This window comes from Cervus elaphus, chromosome 13 (genome assembly GCF_910594005.1).
Source record: "Cervus elaphus chromosome 13, mCerEla1.1, whole genome shotgun sequence".
Classification (NCBI taxonomy): domain Eukaryota; kingdom Metazoa; phylum Chordata; class Mammalia; order Artiodactyla; family Cervidae; genus Cervus; species Cervus elaphus.
The window spans coordinates 66,280,628-66,300,103 of record NC_057827.1 but is presented as its reverse complement, the minus strand read 5'-3'; the positions used below and the strand labels follow the sequence as shown (position 1 = coordinate 66,300,103).

The 19,476-nt window shown below is 59.7% G+C and overlaps 1 protein-coding gene across 2 annotated transcripts in view; it reads left to right on the top strand.

The window, feature by feature from the left end:
• The first annotated feature begins 7,368 nt into the window (after window positions 1–7,368).
• The window catches only part of CCDC85C (coiled-coil domain containing 85C), a 78,115-nt gene continuing 66,007 nt past the window's right edge, over window positions 7,369–19,476 (top strand). For both annotated transcript variants that reach the window (XM_043922354.1, XM_043922353.1), the window contains exon 1: window positions 7,369–8,311. In XM_043922354.1, the coding sequence (XP_043778289.1) occupies window positions 7,513–8,311 (799 nt within the window). In that variant the 5' untranslated portion in view covers window positions 7,369–7,512. The remainder of the gene's footprint in view (window positions 8,312–19,476) is intronic.

Genomic DNA, 19,476 nt, shown 5'->3' with positions numbered 1-19,476 from the left:
TGTTGTGTTAGTTTCAGGCAGACAGCAAAGTGATTCGGTTATACATATACACGTATCTATTCTTCCATTTAGGTCATTATGGAATGCTGAGTAGAGTTTCCTGTGCTCTGTAGTAGGCCCTTGTTGATTATTTTATATATAGTAGCTTGTATCTGCTCCTTGTGTTGGGAAGATCCCCTGGAGGAGAGCATGGCAACCCACTCCAGTATTCTTGCCTCGAGAATCCCATGGACTGAGGAGCCGGGTGGGATACAGTCCATGGGGGGGGGGGGGTCTCAAAGAGTCGGACAGGACTGAAGTGACTTAGCAAGGACGCTAGTGTATCTGTTAACCCCAAACTCCTGATTTATCCCTCCCCGCCACCTCCTGCCTCTGGTAACCATGAATTTGTTTGTTAAGTCTGAGAGTCTGTTTCTATTTTGTAAATGAGTTCATTTGGATCATTTTTTTAGATTGGAGACGTTTTTGGTTTTCACAGTAACAGGGGCAGGGGCGTCACTTCCATCTAATGGGTGGAGGCCAGAGAAGCTGGTAAACATCTTACACTGGGGAGGACGCCCCCTCCCCGCCCCTACAACAAAGACTTCTCCAGTCCAAACTGCCAACGTGCTGAGGCTGGGAAACCTCGCTCTACAGCCAGCCGTGCAAATAAATGAACCCCAGCGACATATTTCAACATAATAATGCATGACTTAAAAGCTTGCTGCCAGAGAACACATGAAGTATAATACAATTTGAATAAAGTTCAAAAGCATGCAAGATTAAGCAGTATATTATAAGGGGAAAATACAGCACTATGAGATACAGGAATAAGCAATGCAACATTTAGGATCCTGTTCACCCTGGCGTCAGGTGGGCTGGCCAGGTGACCTGGGAGGGGCTCCAGGGGCCAATGACGTCGGTGATTTCTTAAGCTGGGCAGTAGGGTTCCAGGCACCTGCATTGCAGTTTGCTGTGGTAGGAAATCACATAATGAGAAGACTGGTGTTTTGAAGTGCATGGAGCTGGGAGCCAGTCCTTCAAAGAGCTCTCCTCATTAGGTTTCCCCAAGATTGAGGGTTCCTCCCCGCTCCCTCCCCCTTCCCCTCCCCCCTTCCCCTCCCTCTTTCCCCTTCCCCCTCCACTGGTGCTTTGCTCCTGAGGCAATGGTCTGAGCTGGTGTCAGCAGCTGCAGGGGAAGGAGGGTATTTTGGTGGCTCCAGAGGGGAAGGGAGAGGCAGGGAGGGATGCGGGTCTTGATCCCCCACCACTGAATTGATCCCTAAAGGCAACTTTCTCCCACCTCTGCCCTGGCCTCTGGCCAGCCTGGCTTTGCAGTCTTCTGACTCTGTCTCAGCCTCAGCTGACTCTCTCTCCGATCCATTCACAGCTCCGGTCACTTGCTCTTTTTCAAACAAAGCCTGCCAGGTCCCTCCCCTGCTCGCCCCTCTCCTGCAGCTCCCACTGCCCTCAGGTTGAGCGCGGGCTTGTGCTCAGACGCTTCAGCTGTGTCAACTCTGCGACCCCACGGACTGTAGCCCTCCAGGCTCCTCTGTCTATGGGATTCTCCAGGCAAGAATATTGAAGTGGGTAGCCATTTTCTTCTCCAGGGGATCTTCTTGACCCAGGGATCAAACCCCTGTCTCTTATATCTCCTGCATTGGCAGGCGGGTTCTTTCCATTAGCACCCTTAGGTTAACGTTGAGGCTTTTGCCTGTGACGTTGGCGGTTCTGGAAGCTGTGCAGTTCATCACCAACTTCCTGATCTCCAGCACCCAGGGGCCTGGCAGCTGGTTAAGGATGTGAGTGAGTGAGCCCACCCTCCCCCTAGACCTCCCAGGGCTGTGCTCCAGGGGCTGATATCCCAGCAGACTTGCCTGCTAGTGGCCCAGCATCACTGCAGTTTCCCCACTTAAAAATGTGAGAATTGAGACCCTTCATCACTAAACCTCATATTCTGTGCTGCACCCTTTCCAGAAAGAAGTCGGTGGCAGCCCAAGGCCATAGCCGGCATCCTTTGTAGCCCTGTTTGCCAGGGGCAAGCACTAGGCTTCCTGGACAGCCCTTGTTTCAATGTACCTCAGGGTTTGCATCTGGAAAATGGGTGCAAAAGTCCTTGTGGGAAGATTGTCCTGATCCAGAGGGTGGGGAGAATGAGCAGAAAGGAGAGGTACATTTCTCCGGGCCTTGACACTGGCCTCGTGAAGGAAGGCTCAGAGGAGAAAACTGGCTCAGAGAGGGTAAGGGACTGGCCTAAGGTCACCCAGCAAATGGGTGAGAGAAGAGCTGTGAGACAGAGCTAACAGCACGCAGTGATTGATCTGTCAGCAGGGAGAGCTGGGAAGCTCTACCCAGTGGTCCCCCCAGAGGCGCAGGGAGTCTGACTTGGGGACAATGGGGAAGGCGGAAGCAGGAGGAAGCTGGGTGATGGGCGTGGTGCGGGCAGAGCGCAGGCCTCCCCATGGTAGAACCAGAGTCACAGTGAAAAGGATGTTGCAGAGCAGCGGGCGTGCAGGAGGCTGTGGGCTGTGGGCTCAGAAGGTCGTGGGTTTGAATCTCAGCTCATTCACTTGCTTGCCTTGTGAGCTGGGACAAGTGACCTAGCCTGTGAGCCTTGGTCTGCCCCTCTGTAAAACGGGGATTGAGGCTCTTAACTGAGGACTGCATTGAGGACTCAGTGAGACAATCCCTGTGAAGCCTTTGCCCAGGGCTGGGTAGATGTGTAGCAAGTGCTCCGCAAACACTGCCCTTTATTCATAACAATTCCAGTTGCTTTTCCACGGGCCCTGATTTCACTGTGGCCTCTCAGCTGTGCATGCTGACTTCCCCCGTTCAGGGGTGCAGGGTGGGGTGCAGAGAAGAAACCCCAGAGCCTGGTCCCGGACCTGTCAGCTGCCATCGCCTCGCTGACCTGCAGAAATCCTCAGCCACCACACAAACCTCCACTGGCCACACCAGAGGCTTTGGACATCCACCAGCCTCTGAACACTGCCCATAAGTTTGCATTCAGTGATCTGAGCTTTGTGGAGACAAAACCCACAGCCAATAGGAATCCATGTGAAATCCTCCAAGGGGTTAATGACATTGTCATTCTGATCATCATGTGGGGGCTGGTTTAGGACCCCTGGCACCCACTGGGTGCGTGGTAGGAGGTGATGGTTATTATTATTATTGCTGCTGCTGCTGCTCTTAGCCGTCAGAGCCCCAGGAAGGGGGCCACACTTCCCCTGGAACTATTCCCTGCTGTTCTCTGCCTCTTCAGGCAATAAGGCATGGCTGTGTCTACACCTGGCCCTCACCATTGCTCACCTCTGGGCATTGGCTTTGTTGTTGCCTCCACCTGGATTATCTCAACCCTCTCCTTCCCCATCTACAATCTGATAAACTCCTACTCTTTAATTCCCTTTGGGTGGTGGTGGGGGTGGAAGGTGGGGGTGGCAGGGGGGTGGGTGTCACCTCCTCCATGGCCTCAGGATGCTCCCACAATGATGTGTTCTGCTCCTCTCCTCTGTGGTACTTACCACACTGCATTTCCAATGCATATCTGATTGCACATATACATATGCATTTATGCATAAACACTGAACCAATTATGTTTGTGTGTTTCGGAAATCAATGAATGAAAGTGACCTTAGGCAAGTCATTTCCCTGCTGGGGCTCCGTATCTTTATCATCAAAACGTGGGACTCAGACTTGATTGATCACGGATTTACTCAGCAAACAGCAAAGAGTGGCTGCTGGGAGGTCTATGCTCAGGGCCCAGACACAGAGGCACAAGAACCCCCTTCCCCTCCCATTGTGGAGACAATTTACTTACCCCTAGTGTGCTGTTACCATTTTCCAGGTTCACAGACCCTGTGATCAGGAATCATTTTGTCTACTATATGTTAGTGTACTGGCTGTCCCCCTAGCAGGCTCTCAAAAACATTTGTGTGGCTTTAAATGGACACACACAGCCTTGGAGATTCAGAAGAAAAAAAAAAAATTGAGGAGCAGTGGTGGTGCATCTTTATTTTTTTCCAACACCCACAGCTACTTGTACTGGCCATCTAGAGAATTATTAGGGTCTTCCCTGGTGGTTCAGTCGGTAAAGGATCCACCTGCAATGCAGGAGACCTGAGTTCGAGCCCTGGGTCGGGAAGATCCCCTGGAGGAGGAGATGGCAACTCGCTCCAAGTATTGTTGCCTGGAAAAGCCCATGGATAAAGGAGTCTGGCAGGATATAGTACATGGGGCTGTAAGAGTTACTGTATTGGAGATCCATGGTTCAGTTTTACAGGTTTCATGACAAAGCAGAGCTTGTTACGATCACATAGCTAAAAAAAACCAAAGACACGATATTTTTGGGATCCTGGCTTGGGTATAGGGTCTGTTGGACCGCGAGTGTTCTAGGGGGGCTTGGCGCTTGCTGGACCCTTAGGGAGGGGGCTCTGGCTTGGACGGTTTCCCGTGCTTCAGGAGCCTGTTTCAGGTCTGGACCCTCTCACCCTCCTGCCGTCGGTCTTGTGCCTCGGCCTGTCCAGCCACAGTGGGGAGAGCAAAGACTGTCACTGAGACTTCCTACCCAGTAGCCTCATCTCTAGCCCCTTGTCTTTGCTGCACCAGAGGGACGTGAGGGACGCTCTCGTGAGTTTTGGCAAGGGGGACTCTAGGTCCCACATCTTGTAGATGATGCAAGTAAACCCCCTCTAGATAGAGGCTTCATTTTTCTCTTGGAAAGTTCAGCTGAAGCTGCCAGCCCTGGAGGATCAGAGGACTGGATGCTATGGGAACAACCTGGAGCCACGCTCAAATTGGGGGGAGGGGGTCCCCACAAACAGTGCTAACATCTCAGCGACTTCCCTGGTGCTCACCCTTCACTCTCCCAGGAGCGCCTCTGACCGGCCTTTGTTCTGGGGACAGCCTCCAGGGAGCTATTACTTCCGGTTGGCCTTTGGGGGTAAGAAAGACTTTAGCCTTCTCAAGTGAGAGCTGGAACTCTTCTCCTCAAACTCAAACTTAGATGGCCTGGGCTGGGTCCTCGAAGCACAGTGCCCCAGTGGGGAGGGTGGCCCCCCCACAGGACCCAGGGACTGGTTCACCTGCCTGGGGACCCTTGGCTACCCTGGGGTTTGACCCTCGAAGCTATGCTCCCCCCCACCCCCCGCCCAACTCATCCTTTCCTCACTACCCTTTCCTAAACATATGGGGGGGGGAAGGGAGTGGCGAATCTGTACTACCCTGCGACCCCACACCCCCACCCCTTCTCCACATATGGGCCAGAAAAAGAAAAGAAAGTGTTAGTCCATCAGTCCTGTCTGACCCTGTGCGGCCCCATGGAATCTAGCCCACACAGGCTCCGCTGTCTGTGGGATTTCCCAGGCAAGAATGTTGGAGTGGGTTTGCCATTTCCTTCTCCAGGGGATCTTTCTGACCCAGGGATCAAACCCAGGTCTCCTACACTATAGGCAGCTTCTTTACTGTCTGAGCCATCAGCGTGAAGCTCTTAAAAGGCAAATCGGGTCATGTTGTGTCCTGCTAATTCCCCCCACGGCTTTCCCAGCTGCATTAGAATCACGGATGATCTGGTCTCTCTGACCTCATCTCTCACACCTCTTCCTTGAATAGGCCACAAACAGGGCAACCCTAGGGCCTCTGCACTAGCTGTTCTCTTTACCTGGAGTGCCCTCCCCCTTATCTTTGTCCTTCTCCGTCACTCAGACAGCAGCTTAGACCGCACCTCCTCAAAGGTCCTCCCTGACCACGGGATCTAAAGTAACTGATAATCACTTTCCGCGACAGCAGCTGGTCTTAATCCCCTGCACAGCACTTATTACAGCCTCACAGTTCTCCAGTTTGTTGATTTTCTTCTCGCCCCTCCTCCCCGCAGAGTGCAAAGTCCCCCCAGCGGGCAGTGGCCGCCGGTCCCCTAGAGAATCCCCTAGTGGTCCAGAGCAAGCCTGGCTTAGAGGAGGCGCTGTACACGGTTGTCCAATGAATGGCTGGGTCGCTGTAAGCCGGGACAACCGCTGCCGAGCGGGCGCGCGCGCCGGGCCGTGGCGCTCTCGGTCGAGGGCGCGGGTCCCGGGGGCAGAGACGCCCCCCTCCGCCCGCCCGGCAGCAGACTCGCCGTAAATGCACTTCAGGGACGCGAGGATAACGAGATGGATTCGCACAAGCCAGTGGGGGGAGACCCGGGTGCCAGGCGAGGCTGTCGGTGGGGAGGGTTTGATTTTTATTGCCGCGGAATCGACGCCCCCGCCCCGAGTTAAGACCCCAGTGAAAGACCTTCCCCTCCCCTCCCCAGTGGTCTCCACGTCGCGAGTCACAGATTCCCTCCCGCATTCCGGGACGAGCGGTCGGGTTGGCGGGGGAACGGTGCGTGTTCCTCAAGCCCTCGCCCTCTCGGGGCAGGGAGGGTACGGGACCCCGATCCGGGACGGCGGGTGAGGCCCCCTGGCCCTCCTGGGGCGCAGATGCCGGAGCCGCAGCCCCTGGCTTGAGTGGAAAACGCTGCAACCTCGGCGCGCTCCGGGCTGGGGACCACGGTGGAGACCGGGGTGGAGGAGGAGCCGGGGGCCGGGAGCGGACAAAGAGCCGCTCTCCGCCGGGGAGAGCGACCCCCCGGGCCTGAGTCCTATTGTCCGCCGTATCTCAGACTAAGCTGGCCTCTGGTGCCCTCGGCCGGGAGAAGGGGAGCGGTCCTTCCGACCGTGGGTATTTGTTCATTCGGGGCGGGGGACGGCGGGCGGGGCGCGCGGGCCCAGGAAGGGGCTGGGCGCCCTTTTCCACGCGTCTCCTTTAAGGGAAGCCCTGCCCTACCTTTCCCACCGTTACCCCCCCGCCCCGCAGCCGTACCTGCATTTTAAAAGCGCCCTGTAGCCCTGGGATTGGCGGAGGCCGCGTCCTCCGGCCGCAGAAACTTGAACCGCGGAAGGGGGGGGGGCGGCGGGCAGCCCGAAGGGTGGACTGTACCATCTCCCGCGGCGTCCCCCGAGTGCGCCCCGCCCCTCCCACACACCCCCGGGAAGACCCAATCGGACGGGCGCGGGGGTGGGACCACGGCTCGAGCGCGCCTCTGGCTGGGCGCCGGGAGGGCGGGCGCACGGCGCGGGGGAGACGTGGGGACCCGCCGCGCCTCTGCCCGCCCGCCCGCTCGCTCCCCCCAGGAGGCGGGGCCCGGACCGCGTGCGCCCAGCCCCTTCCCCGCCCGGAGTAGGCGGGGCGGCTGGGGCTCCGGAGCTGGGCCGGGGGCGGGCCTCCGCCTGCTTAGCCCGAGCCGGGAGAGAGCCCGGCACCACGGCCGCCGACGCAGCAGCGTTCCCAGCTCGCCGAGTCTCGAGACGCACCGATTCCCCCGGGCGCCCCGGGCGGCGGGCAGGCGCTGCGTGAGGGCGCGCGAGGCAGCGCGGGGCGGGCCGCACGCGCCCCCCGGCCGCCACCACCACCCCCACCCCACCCCGCCGCCCGCGCGCGGACCGGCCCAGCGCAGCCCCGGAACGGGGAGCGCCGGCCGGGCGAGGGCGCGGGCGATGCCGCGGTGACGGCCCCGCCATGGCGAAGCCCCCGGCGGCAGCGGCGGCGGCGGCGTCGGAGGAGCTGAGCCAGGTGCCGGACGAGGAGCTGCTGCGCTGGAGCAAGGAGGAGCTGGCGCGGAGGCTGCGGCGCGCGGAGGGCGAGAAGGTGGGCCTCATGCTGGAGCACGGCGGCCTGATGCGCGACGTGAACCGGAGGCTGCAGCAGCACTTGCTGGAGATCCGCGGCCTCAAGGACGTGAACCAGCGGCTGCAGGACGACAACCAGGAGCTGCGCGAGCTGTGCTGCTTCCTCGACGACGACCGGCAGAAGGGGCGCAAGCTGGCGCGCGAGTGGCAGCGCTTCGGGCGCCACGCGGCCGGCGCCGTGTGGCACGAGGTGGCCCGCTCGCAGCAGAAGCTCCGCGAGCTTGAGGCGCGCCAGGAGGCCCTGCTGCGCGAGAACCTGGAGCTCAAAGAACTGGTGCTGCTGCTGGACGAGGAGCGCGCGGCGCTGGCGGGGGGCGCGGGCGGCGCGGGCGGCGGCGGTGGCGCCGGCGGCGCCGGCTCCCGCAGCTCCATCGACAGCCAGGCCAGCTTGAGCGGGCCGCTGCCCGGCGGCGCGGCGGGCGCGGGTACCCGGGACGTGGGCGACGGCAGCAGCACGTCGAGCGCGGGCAGCGGCGGCAGCCCAGACCATCACCACCACGTCCCGCCGCCGCTGCTGCCTCCCGGGCCGCCCAAGGCCCCGGACGGCAAGGCGGTCGCCACGCGCCGGTCCCTGGACGACCTTTCGGCGCCGCCGCCGCACCACCGAAGCATCCCCAACGGCTTGCACGGTAAGGAGGGCGCCCGCCGGGTAGGGCGCGTCTCGGGCCCAGAGCCCCTTCCGCCGCGGGCGGCCGCCACTCCGGACCCCTCCTCCGGCTGGCGTCGGAGAGATCGCCAGCCAGTCCGCGGTGGGGCTTTTTTTTTTTTTAGGTGCCGAATTTTCCGGTTAAGCGATGGGGGCGTGTCCCTGCCGCGCTGAATCCGCAGCCGGTCCGGGACCCCCAGGCTCCTCAAAAGTTTCTCCCCTGCGGAGTTTATCGGTCTCAGAATCTGGGACCATAGGGCTGGCTGGAGGTGCCGCAGCTCTGCCTGGAAACCCTGGCCCGGGACCGGGAAGTTTTTAATGGGAGGGGGCGCGGGGAGGAGGGAAGTGATAGGCCCTTTGAGCGAAAGCGAAATTTTCCCTCTTCTTGGAACAACAGGCAGCCCCCAAGCAATGATCACCTGTGTGCCTGGGCAGAGCTGGCATTCCACCTGGGCTTCTCCGTGCTGTCTGCCCCAGGGAAGGGGTCACAGGCAGCTGGGCCCGAGTACTGGGGTGGAAGAATCTTCCTGGTTTGCTATTACTCCTGCCTTTCTCAGCGCCCCCCGCCCCGGGGGAGCTTTCTCAACTGAGGCTCTTAATATTTCCCAGAGGAATATAGGCTTGGACTGGATCCTGGCATTATATCTCCTCGAGCCTCAGTTTCCTTATCTGTAGAATGGAGCCGGTAATCCCTACCTCCCGGATTTGAGGCAGAGATAAAAGCCTCTGAAGGGGTCTGTAAATTACTGCTCACCTTACAGGAAGTGCGGAGGTTGGCAGCAGCTGCTGGGCTGTGGGTGGGAGGACCTTTGGCCTCGGGAAAGCCCAGCTACTGTATTCCAGCCCACTTGACTGCTGGGCCCCCGGGCAGAGGGCTCTGTCGCAGCTGGTCGCCCTCCCCGTCCCCAGCTCTCTGATCGGTGGCTGTCCCCCTGCCTCACTCCTCTCCCTCCTCCCTGTCTTTCCACATTTTTGGTGGCTTGGCTCCTGCCTCTGGTGGCTGTTCCTGCTCCCTGAACTATTTGCCTGAAGGTGGAGATTAAACAGCCCTTTCTGGTTTTCTTTAAAGGCTTACCTAGTTCAGAGAAAATGTATCTAGGCCTTAAATGACTGTTCTTCCCCTGAGTGACAGCCTGGGAGCCGGGTGGGGACGGGACATGCTCTCTTTGCTTTGGTGGCCAAGTGGCCTCTGCAGGTGCCTCGGGGTGGTGGCTGGGGTGGGAACTGGACCCTGGGGAGGTGGGGCACTAGCCCAGTGCAGGTTTTATTTACCTTCCTAGCCTGTGAGTTGGGGCAGGGCTAGGTGTAGAGGGATATTTCATTACTGATTAGCAATCTAAGGCTACAACTTGGGTTTCTCTCCAGTGACTCTCTATCCACCCCACCTCCCACCAGCAAGCTCCTTAAGGCCAGTGGGAGTAGTTCAGAGTTAGGTGGTTTGCACCATTTGGGGAATGAGGAGTCCCAGTCTCAGCCTCTCTGGTCTTGTTTTCTGGGGCGGGGGTGGAGGGGTGGGGCTTGGGAGGGACAGATTTCTGGGCCTCGGTTTCCCCAAGTGCCGTAGGAAGTGGAGGACTGCGGCAGTCTCTGGCTAGGAAGCAAAATGTTTCTGGTTTTCAGCTGCGTCATCAGTGACACTTGGCGAGGGTGTTTCTCTGCAGGGCACTAAAGTGTCAGGGCACATTGGCAGAGAAGTTCTGGCATTATTTTGGACAAGGAGACGCAGACCCTGTCTTCGTTCGCGGCTGCTGTGAGCAGAGCAGGTGTGGAGGACTGGATCCCACCTGAGGTTTCCCAGCCCACTGAGGGGCAGGGAGGATTGGAGCTGTAGTTTTCCCTGTAGAGTCCACGCTCCCCCAAGACCCGTGCACACAGGACTGCCACAGATTCTGTGGGGGCACAGCTTTCTGTCGGGGTGAAATAAGCACTCAGCGTCATGATCACAAGTTTCAGTCATCAGTGGGATTGTTGTCAATTTCGTTTTGTCTCAAAGTTGAGCGTGGCCTTGAGATGGTCTCCCAACAGTATGAGTGGGATGTCTGGAGACAAGGGAAGGCCCTTCTCTTCAAAGCCACTCTTCTGGCCTTGGACCTGTAGTTTTGGGTGGAGAGCAAGCTGGAGATGAGGCAGATAACAGGCCCCAGTCTGGGTGGTGGTGAAAGTGGAATCAGATACCAGAGTGGTGCTTCAGATTCTTTGCCCTCTCAGCTTACCCTCACAGGAACCCTGCGAGGCAGTATTATCCCCATTTTACAGTCAAGCAACTAGAGGCTCAGAGAGGTTCTGAGCAATTCCTGAGAAGGCAACTGAGATTGCAATGTCAGTTGTCAGTTGCCTGGGTGGTGCTGCGGGGGTCATGTACTGCTCAGGCCACGGGGTTGGCTCACGTCTCTGGCCTGTGGTCATTTTGGCCGATAATATTCATCAACAGACACTGCTGACTCCCCGTTCTTGATTCCGGCCCACGTTTGCCCTGCTTCTCCTGCCCCAGCAAATGTCACTTCCTTATCGGTGACCCCTGAGCAGATGGTTGATAACCCCCGTGCCTGGAGGGCTCAGACAATCTCCTGTTCGAATCTCTTCCCTCTTCCCTCCGGCCAGGGACTTCACTTTCACGAGCCTCTCTTTGCTCCTCTTCTGTAGAGTGGGTGCTCCTCTATCCCTGCAGACAGTGGGCCTCAACAGTTGTCAGGGCCTTGTCATGTGTGTTTCTCCCAAGGATCCTCATGAGAAAGAGAGGGACCTGTTGGGGGTTTGCCAAATAGACATCGGCCGTTCTCTTTGAAACTCTGTTTGCTGTTTAGACAGATAGCTCGCCCTAGTGTTTGCGGCTGAGCTGGTGTCTGGTTGCACCTCCTGGGGCGCAGTGGCCCTGTAGTCCTGTCTGGAAGCTGCAGGGTACCTGCAGTCCTGCTGGGTGCCCTTGGGGCTGTAAGAGGCTGTGGTGGGTGGCGGCCCATCTGTATTCCAGGTCCTCCCTGGCTGGGCCTGGGCCTGACTGGCCTGTGAATGGGAATTCAAATAGGCCTTTTTTTTGGTCTTTTTTTTTTTCTTTTTCTTTGATAGAAGTCCGGGCTGAGCTGATTAAAGTCTGGACTGGGATGCTCTTTGCTCTAATTTAGTCGGGGGGCAGACTGGGACAGGCGAACCCCACACATCAGACAGTCAGGTCTGCACTTTGAACTCATGCAATTTTCAAACAAAAGTTATTTTTAACAGTTCTTCCTTCCCCCTCCCCATCCTGCGTGTCCCACCTTTTTCCTCCCTCCCGCCGCCCACCGTGTGCCCATTCACCTCCGGCCCAGTCCTCCCATCACGTCACATGGCCCACTCCCCTTTTTGCTAACCCCAGGAACGAGGGCCTCCAGCAGCCCTTTGTACAGGCCCCGTTTATACCTTTAAAAGTTTGCATGAAAAGTTTGAGCTTCTCAAAATAAGATGGGTTTGTTCTCTGGCTTGTGTTTTTTTGTTGGTTTAAAGGGAGGATAGAGTGAGGGTGGTCTGGGTCTTTAAAAAAAGACAGAGCCTCTGGCCTTGAATAGGTCTTTTCTGTGGGGATTCCAGCTCAGCAGCCCCGGGGCAGGAGGCTAATGGGCAGCTTTTCCTAAACCTGGCCAGGCCTGGGGGCAGAGGTCAGTGAAGACAAGGAGGCGGGGTTGAATAAGCCTTTTCCCCTCCCTCCCCATCTTGACCCCACCACCTGTCACTGGCCTTGGGTACCGGGCCCCCAGGGCCAGGAGCTCACTGGCTGGTAACCCAGGGCATGTGCCCTGAGCCTCACAGTTTATACCTACCACAGAGCGTCCCAGTCCCAGCTCCATTGTGTTCAGAGCTCCCAAGTGGTCCCATATGGCAGATGGAGAAACTGAGGTCTGGAGAGGTGTGGTGACTAGCTCCCAGTCCTGTGGGCTGGCTGGGGCAGAGAGGAGTGGCTGGATCAGTCCAGGGGATCTCTCTCAGCCTTGGGTGTCAGAGCCTGGGCCTACCACCCCTCTGGGCCAGGACAGTCTGAGCGCCCCCCCAATAGGAGGCCCCCTTCCAGCCGTGGAAGGCCACTCGGAGCTTAATCCTGGGCAGGGCTCCAATGACCTGTAGATGGACCCAGGCAGGGCGGGGCCTGTGTAGCTAAGGTGTGGCTCCCCTTCTCAGGCCAGACCCAGAGCCTCAGTCTTGCTGTCCTCTTTCCTTGCCTGAAGTTCACGGCTCCAGAGATCTGTGGATGGGAAAGTGCCAGCTTCCACGCACCGGGTCCCTCCTCACTTCTGTTTTCATTCCCTCGCTTCCCTGCCAGACAGCTTCCCTCTGCTGTCGTGGCCCCACCAGACCCCTCACCCAGGGCCTGGCCTCTGAGTTCCTAGGACACAGACTTGGTTTTTATGTTGATCCTGGAGCTTCAGGATTAGCAGGGAAATGCTCCGCTGCTCGTGGTCTGTGGTTTGCACTCGTGGGGGGGTTTCCTACGCTCTGCTTGTCCTCCCCGTTGGCAGAAAGCATCGGAGGCCTGGACCCTGCTCGAGTTCTGGGACCTCTGTTTTATCATCTGCAAAGTGGGAAGCTGTGACCTGCCTCTGGGTTGAGGAAGGAGGGAGCGGAGGGGTGTGTGTAAAGTGGGCAGCGTGTAAGAGGAGGCAGCTTACTGCACGTTGAAGCCTCGATTTCCTCATCTGTGTCCTGAGAACCGAGCCTCAAAGGATGGGCTTAGGGACTCCTGCAGATTTGCCTCCTCGTGGTGGGGCTGCGGGACCCCCATCACGTGCTTATGAAGGGGCCCTTGTGCCCGCCGCCCATCACAGTCACAGGAGTGCTTGTCCAGTTGAATGGAAAGGGGTGGCGTTCCAGCAGCAGCCGTAGGCCTGCAGGTGGCTCTGGACCAGGGGTGCCAAGAGCCCAGAGCCTGCAAGGTGCTCTCATGACCTGCGGGGAGGCAGGGGGCCTGGAAGCCTCTTCTCGGGAACAGCAAGAGCGAGCATGTTGAGCCAGGAGATGAAAGACTTTGGGGTTGGTGAGAGGCCGCTAGGCAGGGAGGGCTGTCAGCCCAGGGGGATTAGTGCTGTGTGCAGACCCCCGAAGTTCCAGCAATTCGGACTTCAGCTCCCGCAAACAAGAGTGGTCCAGGCGGACCTGGTTGCCTCTGGAGGTGGGGAGCTCCCCATCAGGGGAGGCATGCAAGCCCAGGGCATTCCTGAACCCACTGCGATGAAGCACTCAGACAGCTGGGCAGCTGGTTGTGCGAGTCCAGAACAGGAGTAGAGAATAGTCTGGAGGCGGGTGGGTGGGGCTGGTTGTTGAGAGAATTCGCCCTTCAAGCAGGAAGGAAAACAGGAGCAGACGTTTCTTGAGCGGTTACTCAGTCTGAGAGTGCCACGCGCGGTGATTCATGTAGCTGGGCTTGGGGAGTGGCAGCTTGGGAGCGTCCATCTGGAGTCCGTCGTGGTGTGGGCTGGGTTGGGGGCCTCCAGGGTGGTTGTCACGGGGACCGTGGTCACAGGAGAGAACCTTCTCTGCAGGTCCTCAGACCAGGTGTGTCTGCCCCAAAGCCCCGCCTGCCTCCTTGTGACTCCTGACGTCTGGGGTCAGGGGCTCCACCCTGAGCTATTGGGGTGCTCAGGCACGCCTTCTCTCTCTGCAGCCTCACTCTGCCTGCCCACAGAATACTTACGCCCATGGTGGCTCTGCCCACGCCTACAACCTGGGTGCCGGGGGGTCCCTGCAGGGAGTGCCCTGGGATTTCAGAGCTGGGAAGGAGGCAACGCTAATTTCCCTGGAGCAGGGTGGCGAGGGAACCCGAGTGGCTTCCCCGAAGCCTGGCGATAGAGGAACAAGTTGGTCTGCGAAAGAGACCTGATGCTCTTTTGATTGTGTACAGGCAGGAATGGTCCCCCACACCCTCAGCTTCCAGGCACCGAGAGCTGGTCACTGTCACCTGTTCCCCTCTTGCTGTCTTCTGCTGCCTCAGGCAGTCAGGGGCAGGAGGGTGGAGGGCAGGTCTGGAGCTGGGTCAGTCCCCTGTGATGGGATGCCTGCCTCTTCTTGACCAACTCACTGTTGGTCTCCACTGTCCAGGGAGCAGGGCAGAAAGATCAGGAGTTGTATTGATTCGTCGGTAAATGTTCTTGGGATCACCCTGTGTGTGATGTTTAAGCAGAGGTGTGGAGCGTCGTCTAACCAGAGCAGAGCCTGCGGGCCCTGGGGAGTAGGTGAGGGTCTGTTTCCCTTTCCTCCGTCCTGCTTCCCCATTGGCCGGAGGCCCTGGTCATTTGTTATTTCCTGAATTCGAACGTGGGCTTTACTCTCCTCCGTTGCAATGCCGGGTTGCATCTTAGAATCAGCGTGTGTGTTTACTGCAGGTCTTCCCCTCCCTCCCTCTGGAAAATCGGGCATCTGTGACTGATGGTATCTTAGAGAGGAGGAAATGCCATGCCTGGGAAAGCCGGAAACCTGGGAGCAAACTGCCTGGAGCCCTGAAGGCTCTCGGAAGAGACTGGGAAGGAAAGGGGGCCCGCCCCAGGCTTGGCCACACAGGTTCGAGGAGACGCACCGGGGCGGGGTCGGGGTGGGGTCCCTGTTTCTGCTGAGGAAGAGGGGCTCGGGGCAGAGAGGCAAGTCACATCAGGTCACGTGGGGGTGGGGATGGGGCCGTCCACGTGAAGGTGCCCCGCCACCGCCGTGTGACTTCATCATGCCCCCCTTCGCTGCTCTCAGAGGCGCCCTGGTTTGGCTCTCAGCCTCTTCGGGGGTGCCCGGAGCTCAGCCGAGGGGGTTGGCTGGAGCTGGGAGCTGAGACGGAGCAGGTCCGTGCAAGCAGAGGAGAGCAGGGGAGAGGCCAGGTGTGGAGGGAGGAACCGCTGGCACATCTGGCTCGGCGGGGTGGGGCTGACTGCGTGATGCTGGGGCAGGTGGCTCTGCGGCGCTGCCCTCACCGCGCGCCCCGCTGCAGTCCCTGGGCTGGGCTCTTCCAGCTGTGAGCGGTTCCAGCTGTGACCTTCTCGGAGAGTTTTTCTGCAGTCAGCTGTCCCAGGCGCTCTCAAGAGACTGCCACTTCCCATAGCCCGTCTGCTCCCTTCCCCTTGCACTCCGCTGAACACACACACACAGGGGCCCCCCGCCAGCTGATACAGCCCCCACATCTGGGGCAGCTTCAGGGGCACGGCTGTGCCCTACCCGCCCCCCGGGTCAGGGCTCTGTGTGTGGACCGGACAACGCAGAACCAACGGCCGCAGCCCACTCGTGAGCTGACCTCACGCGAGCCCCGTCTTCTCTCTGGGCCCTCGTTTTGCCCTCCTGTAAAATGGGAGGCTTGGGTGGGCTGTGCCCAGGGTTCCAGAGACCCTCGCATCCTCTGGCCCCTTGACTCGGCGTTCCTAGAGCTGGCAGAGCCACAGGGAACGGGCCACTGCCCTGCCCGTCCTCCTCTGGTTGTCACCTTTGTGGTTGGGTCTCTCGCAGGGGCAGGTCTGGGTGGTGGCGGGGCTGTGGCTGCTGTGATGACAGGCGGGCACCACTCTGTCCAGCACTGAGGCCAAGCCAGTGGCTGGCCATCCTGTCCTCGTGAGGGGCCGTGGTGAGGGCCCCGGTGGAATTACCTGCCCCTGCCATCTGATCGCCTTCTGCAGGGCTGGGCGCTGCTAGAAGAGGGCGCTGGGCTCTGGTCCCCAGGTGTGGGTTACGCGGAACAAGTCTGTCTGTTCTGGACTTACGCCATTTGCTGTCCTGTCTGTCCCCGAGTCCATAACCTTCCCCAGGGCAGGGTCCAGTCTTCCTGGCATGTGGTGGGCACTCAGTAAATGGTGGGATGAGAAATGAGCAACCCAGAGGCGTTGGATGAGTTCTCCCTCTGGTTTTAAACCCAACAGAGTTCCATCCGCTTTGGCCACCTGCCTTTTTTTTTTTTTTGTGCCATTTGGCGCCAAATGGCCTTCAACTACTTTAAAAATCAGATCACCTCCCCAACCCCCAGGGTGGTGACTTGTGCTTCCCACTGCCCGCCCCCTCCCCCGCCCCCCACCAGCTTCCCTGTTTCCTTTTAACAACTCCTTAGAAGTACCTCTTTGCTTTTTTCAGTGGTTCTCAACCTCAGCTGCATATTAGACATCACCTCTGGGAACTTGAAGAAATGTCAGTGCTTGGACCAGTCCTCGGAGATGGGCCTGTCTGGTCGGGGCGGGTGGGTGTTGGAGATGCTCCCTGGAGACTCCTCCCTGGTGGGAAGCTCTGGGGGACGAGCTGTGGGGTCCACTGGTCGCCTGAGCTGGAGGTGGCCTGTTTGCAGGTCAGCTGGCGGCAAGGACACCTCCCCACACTGGGGCATCACAGAGCCAGGCCCTCGGGCCTGGAGGCTGGTGTCGGCTCACGTTAGCCGTGAGCGTGAGACAGGCCCGTTCGGATGGTCGCTTGCCCGCATTTGCCGCCTGGATGCCCAGGGAGCTGGCTTTGGCCTGCCCGGCGGACAGTGGAAAGCTGGGTCTGAAGCTGGCCTTGCGTCTGCTGAGCACCCACCCCAGCCCTGGTCATGGCTTGGCCCAGTGGTCCCCTCCCCACCCCCCTGCCCCCTGCCACCCAACTTGGGAGCCAGAGCAGACTGCCAGGCTTCAGGCTGGGAGGCACTGACGGCCTTTGTCACCCCCGTGGAGCGGGGCGGTGGGTGGTGGAGGGGGAGGCTGGGCCACCCCAGAGGGGCTGGGGGCCTCCTTAGGGCTGCGGTCAAGGGGACAGAGGTGGGCAGGGCTGGCAGCACCCAGACGGCAGGAGAGCCGACCCATTTCCAGAAATAGCCCGTGAACTGTCAGGGGAAGCATCTCTTTGTCTTCCCCGATCTGTCTTTCTGTCGGCTCTGGGCTGTAAGGCAAGAAGCAGGCGCGCTCTTGTCTTGGAATCAGAGGCTCCGGGAGCCGCCCGCCCCCCCCACCGCCCCCTACAAGGGCCCGATTGTGCGGCGCCCCTGCAAGGGCCCGCCCCGCATCGAGCGCACCGGCTCCTGTCCTAATGAGCCCGCTCTGGGAGTGGCCCTTTGTGGCGGGTTCCGGCCACGCTGCCTGTGCCAGGGGCTCCCAGAAGGCTCGATTCACATCTCCCGGAGCTCCGGGGGTGGACAATGGGAGCCTCCCGCCCTGCCCTTTCGCCTTTTTCTCTGTATTTTCTGTACTTTGGGGGAATGCACACACACCCCACTTTTACATAGGACAGAAAATCAAACTGCATGTTTCTCTTCCTCTCTGCACCTTCCAGCCTGGGGGGTGGGGCGGCGGGTTCCCAGCCCCCCCGTGGGACCTGCCTCCACCATTGTCCCCTTCCTCTTGTTTCTGGGTCTCTCCTGGCTCCTTTCCCCTGCAAACAGGCTCATGTTTCCTGGTCCAAAACAATAAACAAGGTCTTCCCCCTTCTGTTCCCTGCCCCGGCTTCCTCCTTCCACTGCTGACTTCTCCCCGGAGCATCGGAGGCCCAGCCCACCTTCCCACCCGCCGCCGCTTCTTGGCCCCTGGCAGCCCTGGGCCCCAGGAAAGGCAGCTCCGGCTTGGCCCATTGGCTTCTCCTCATCCTGACCTCCCGGTGGTGTGTGATGCCCACCCTGGGCTCATCTGCTAGAACAAGGCTGTGTGCCGCCTGCCCTCAGACCTCCGTGGCTGCAGTGCTTGGGTGCCTGGCTGCCTCCCGCCTTTGCCCGGCTGCCTCCCTCCTGGAATGAGCCCCTGGTCTTTCTCTGCTTCTCTCTCCTGACTTGGATGTCTAGCTGTCCAGTGTCCCAGTCAGCTTCTCGCTGATGTCAGGGCCCCTGTGTCTCACCGACACCCCTGTGTCTTCCGCCTGATGGGTGGTGACCCTACTCCAGGGTTTCCTGGCTCTGGCCCTGAGCTGCCCACTAGCCACTGGAGGCTGTTTTGATCTGAGTTAATTCGGATTAAGTAACAAGAGCGGTTTGGTTTCTGAGCTGCACTTAGGCCCCTTGCAGGCGCTTCGCAGCTTGTTGTCAACAGAGGAAAGGAACCTCTCCGTCGTTCCAGAGAGTTCTGTGGGCAGCGCCGATCTGGACAACGCCTGGCCGGGCCTTGCACTTGCTCTTGTGCATGGAAGGAAGCTCTGTGTCTCGGCTGGTGTCAGGGACTCTGCCCCTCCCTGCCGGGCTCCACGCACCTCCCCAAGGTCTGCCTGCCTTGAAGGTGCACAGCCGGCCCTGAGGGCTTCTGTTGGCAGGAGCCCCCTCTCCCTCCTGCCCCCACGGGGATCCCGCTCTTCCCTCGAGGCTTAGGTCTGCCCTTCGAGGTGGCCGCTCACCAGCTGAGCGAGCAGCAGTCCGCGTCCTCTCATCCCCCGGTGTCCGCAGGAGCCTCTCGCCGGTTGCCCTGCAGCCGTGGATGCCGCTCCTGCTGGTGGCCTTGTGTGTGGGTCCACAGATCTGTGTAGGAAACCCAAACCAAGGGGGCCACAGGCAGGGCCCCCGGGGGCTGCGGAGGTCACCCCCTCAGAGCCCAGCCCCCTGCGCCCAGCCTCAAAATGAGACCAAGAAGCCTGCAGGATCAGAAAACAGAGAAAACGGCCTTAGAAACGGTGGGGTGAGGCGGGCGTAGGGGTGCAGAGGAGGGGACCCAGGCCTCCGATCGGTCTCCTCCCCGCCGTCCTTGCCGGCAGCATCCTGGCCAGTCACCAGCCCCCAGCAGGGTCCCCCTGCCGCCCTCTGTGGCTGTGACGGGCAGCGGGCGGGCGCACCATCTCAGGGTTAAATGAGTTGCCGGAGTCCAGCCACGGCGGGTCGTTAGGCCGGCTGGTCTCCCTGGCAGATGAAGCCATTACACACCACACCTGGGTCCCGCCCTGGGCTCGGCCTCGCTGACTGCTGCCCCTCCTTGAGCCCACTGTTGGGTTTTGGTGGGGGAGGGCAGGGGGACTGATGAGATCACAGCCTGATGGCGCCTCCCGTGTGCCCCCTCCCGCTCTCCGCTTGAGGGCCTGCTGGGGCACTGGCTTGGCCTCGGGAAGATGAGCTAATATTCTGGCCTTCCCGACTTTGGGGCCCAGAAGGGTCCAAGGAGAGCCCCTTCTAAGTCATCTTCCTCTGGAAATGCGGCTGATGGTGGTGGAGCCCTTGGTGGGTGGGGGACCCTTGGTGTCAGCTCCCTGGGGGTCTGCTGACCCCCTTCTGCCACCGCCCTCCTC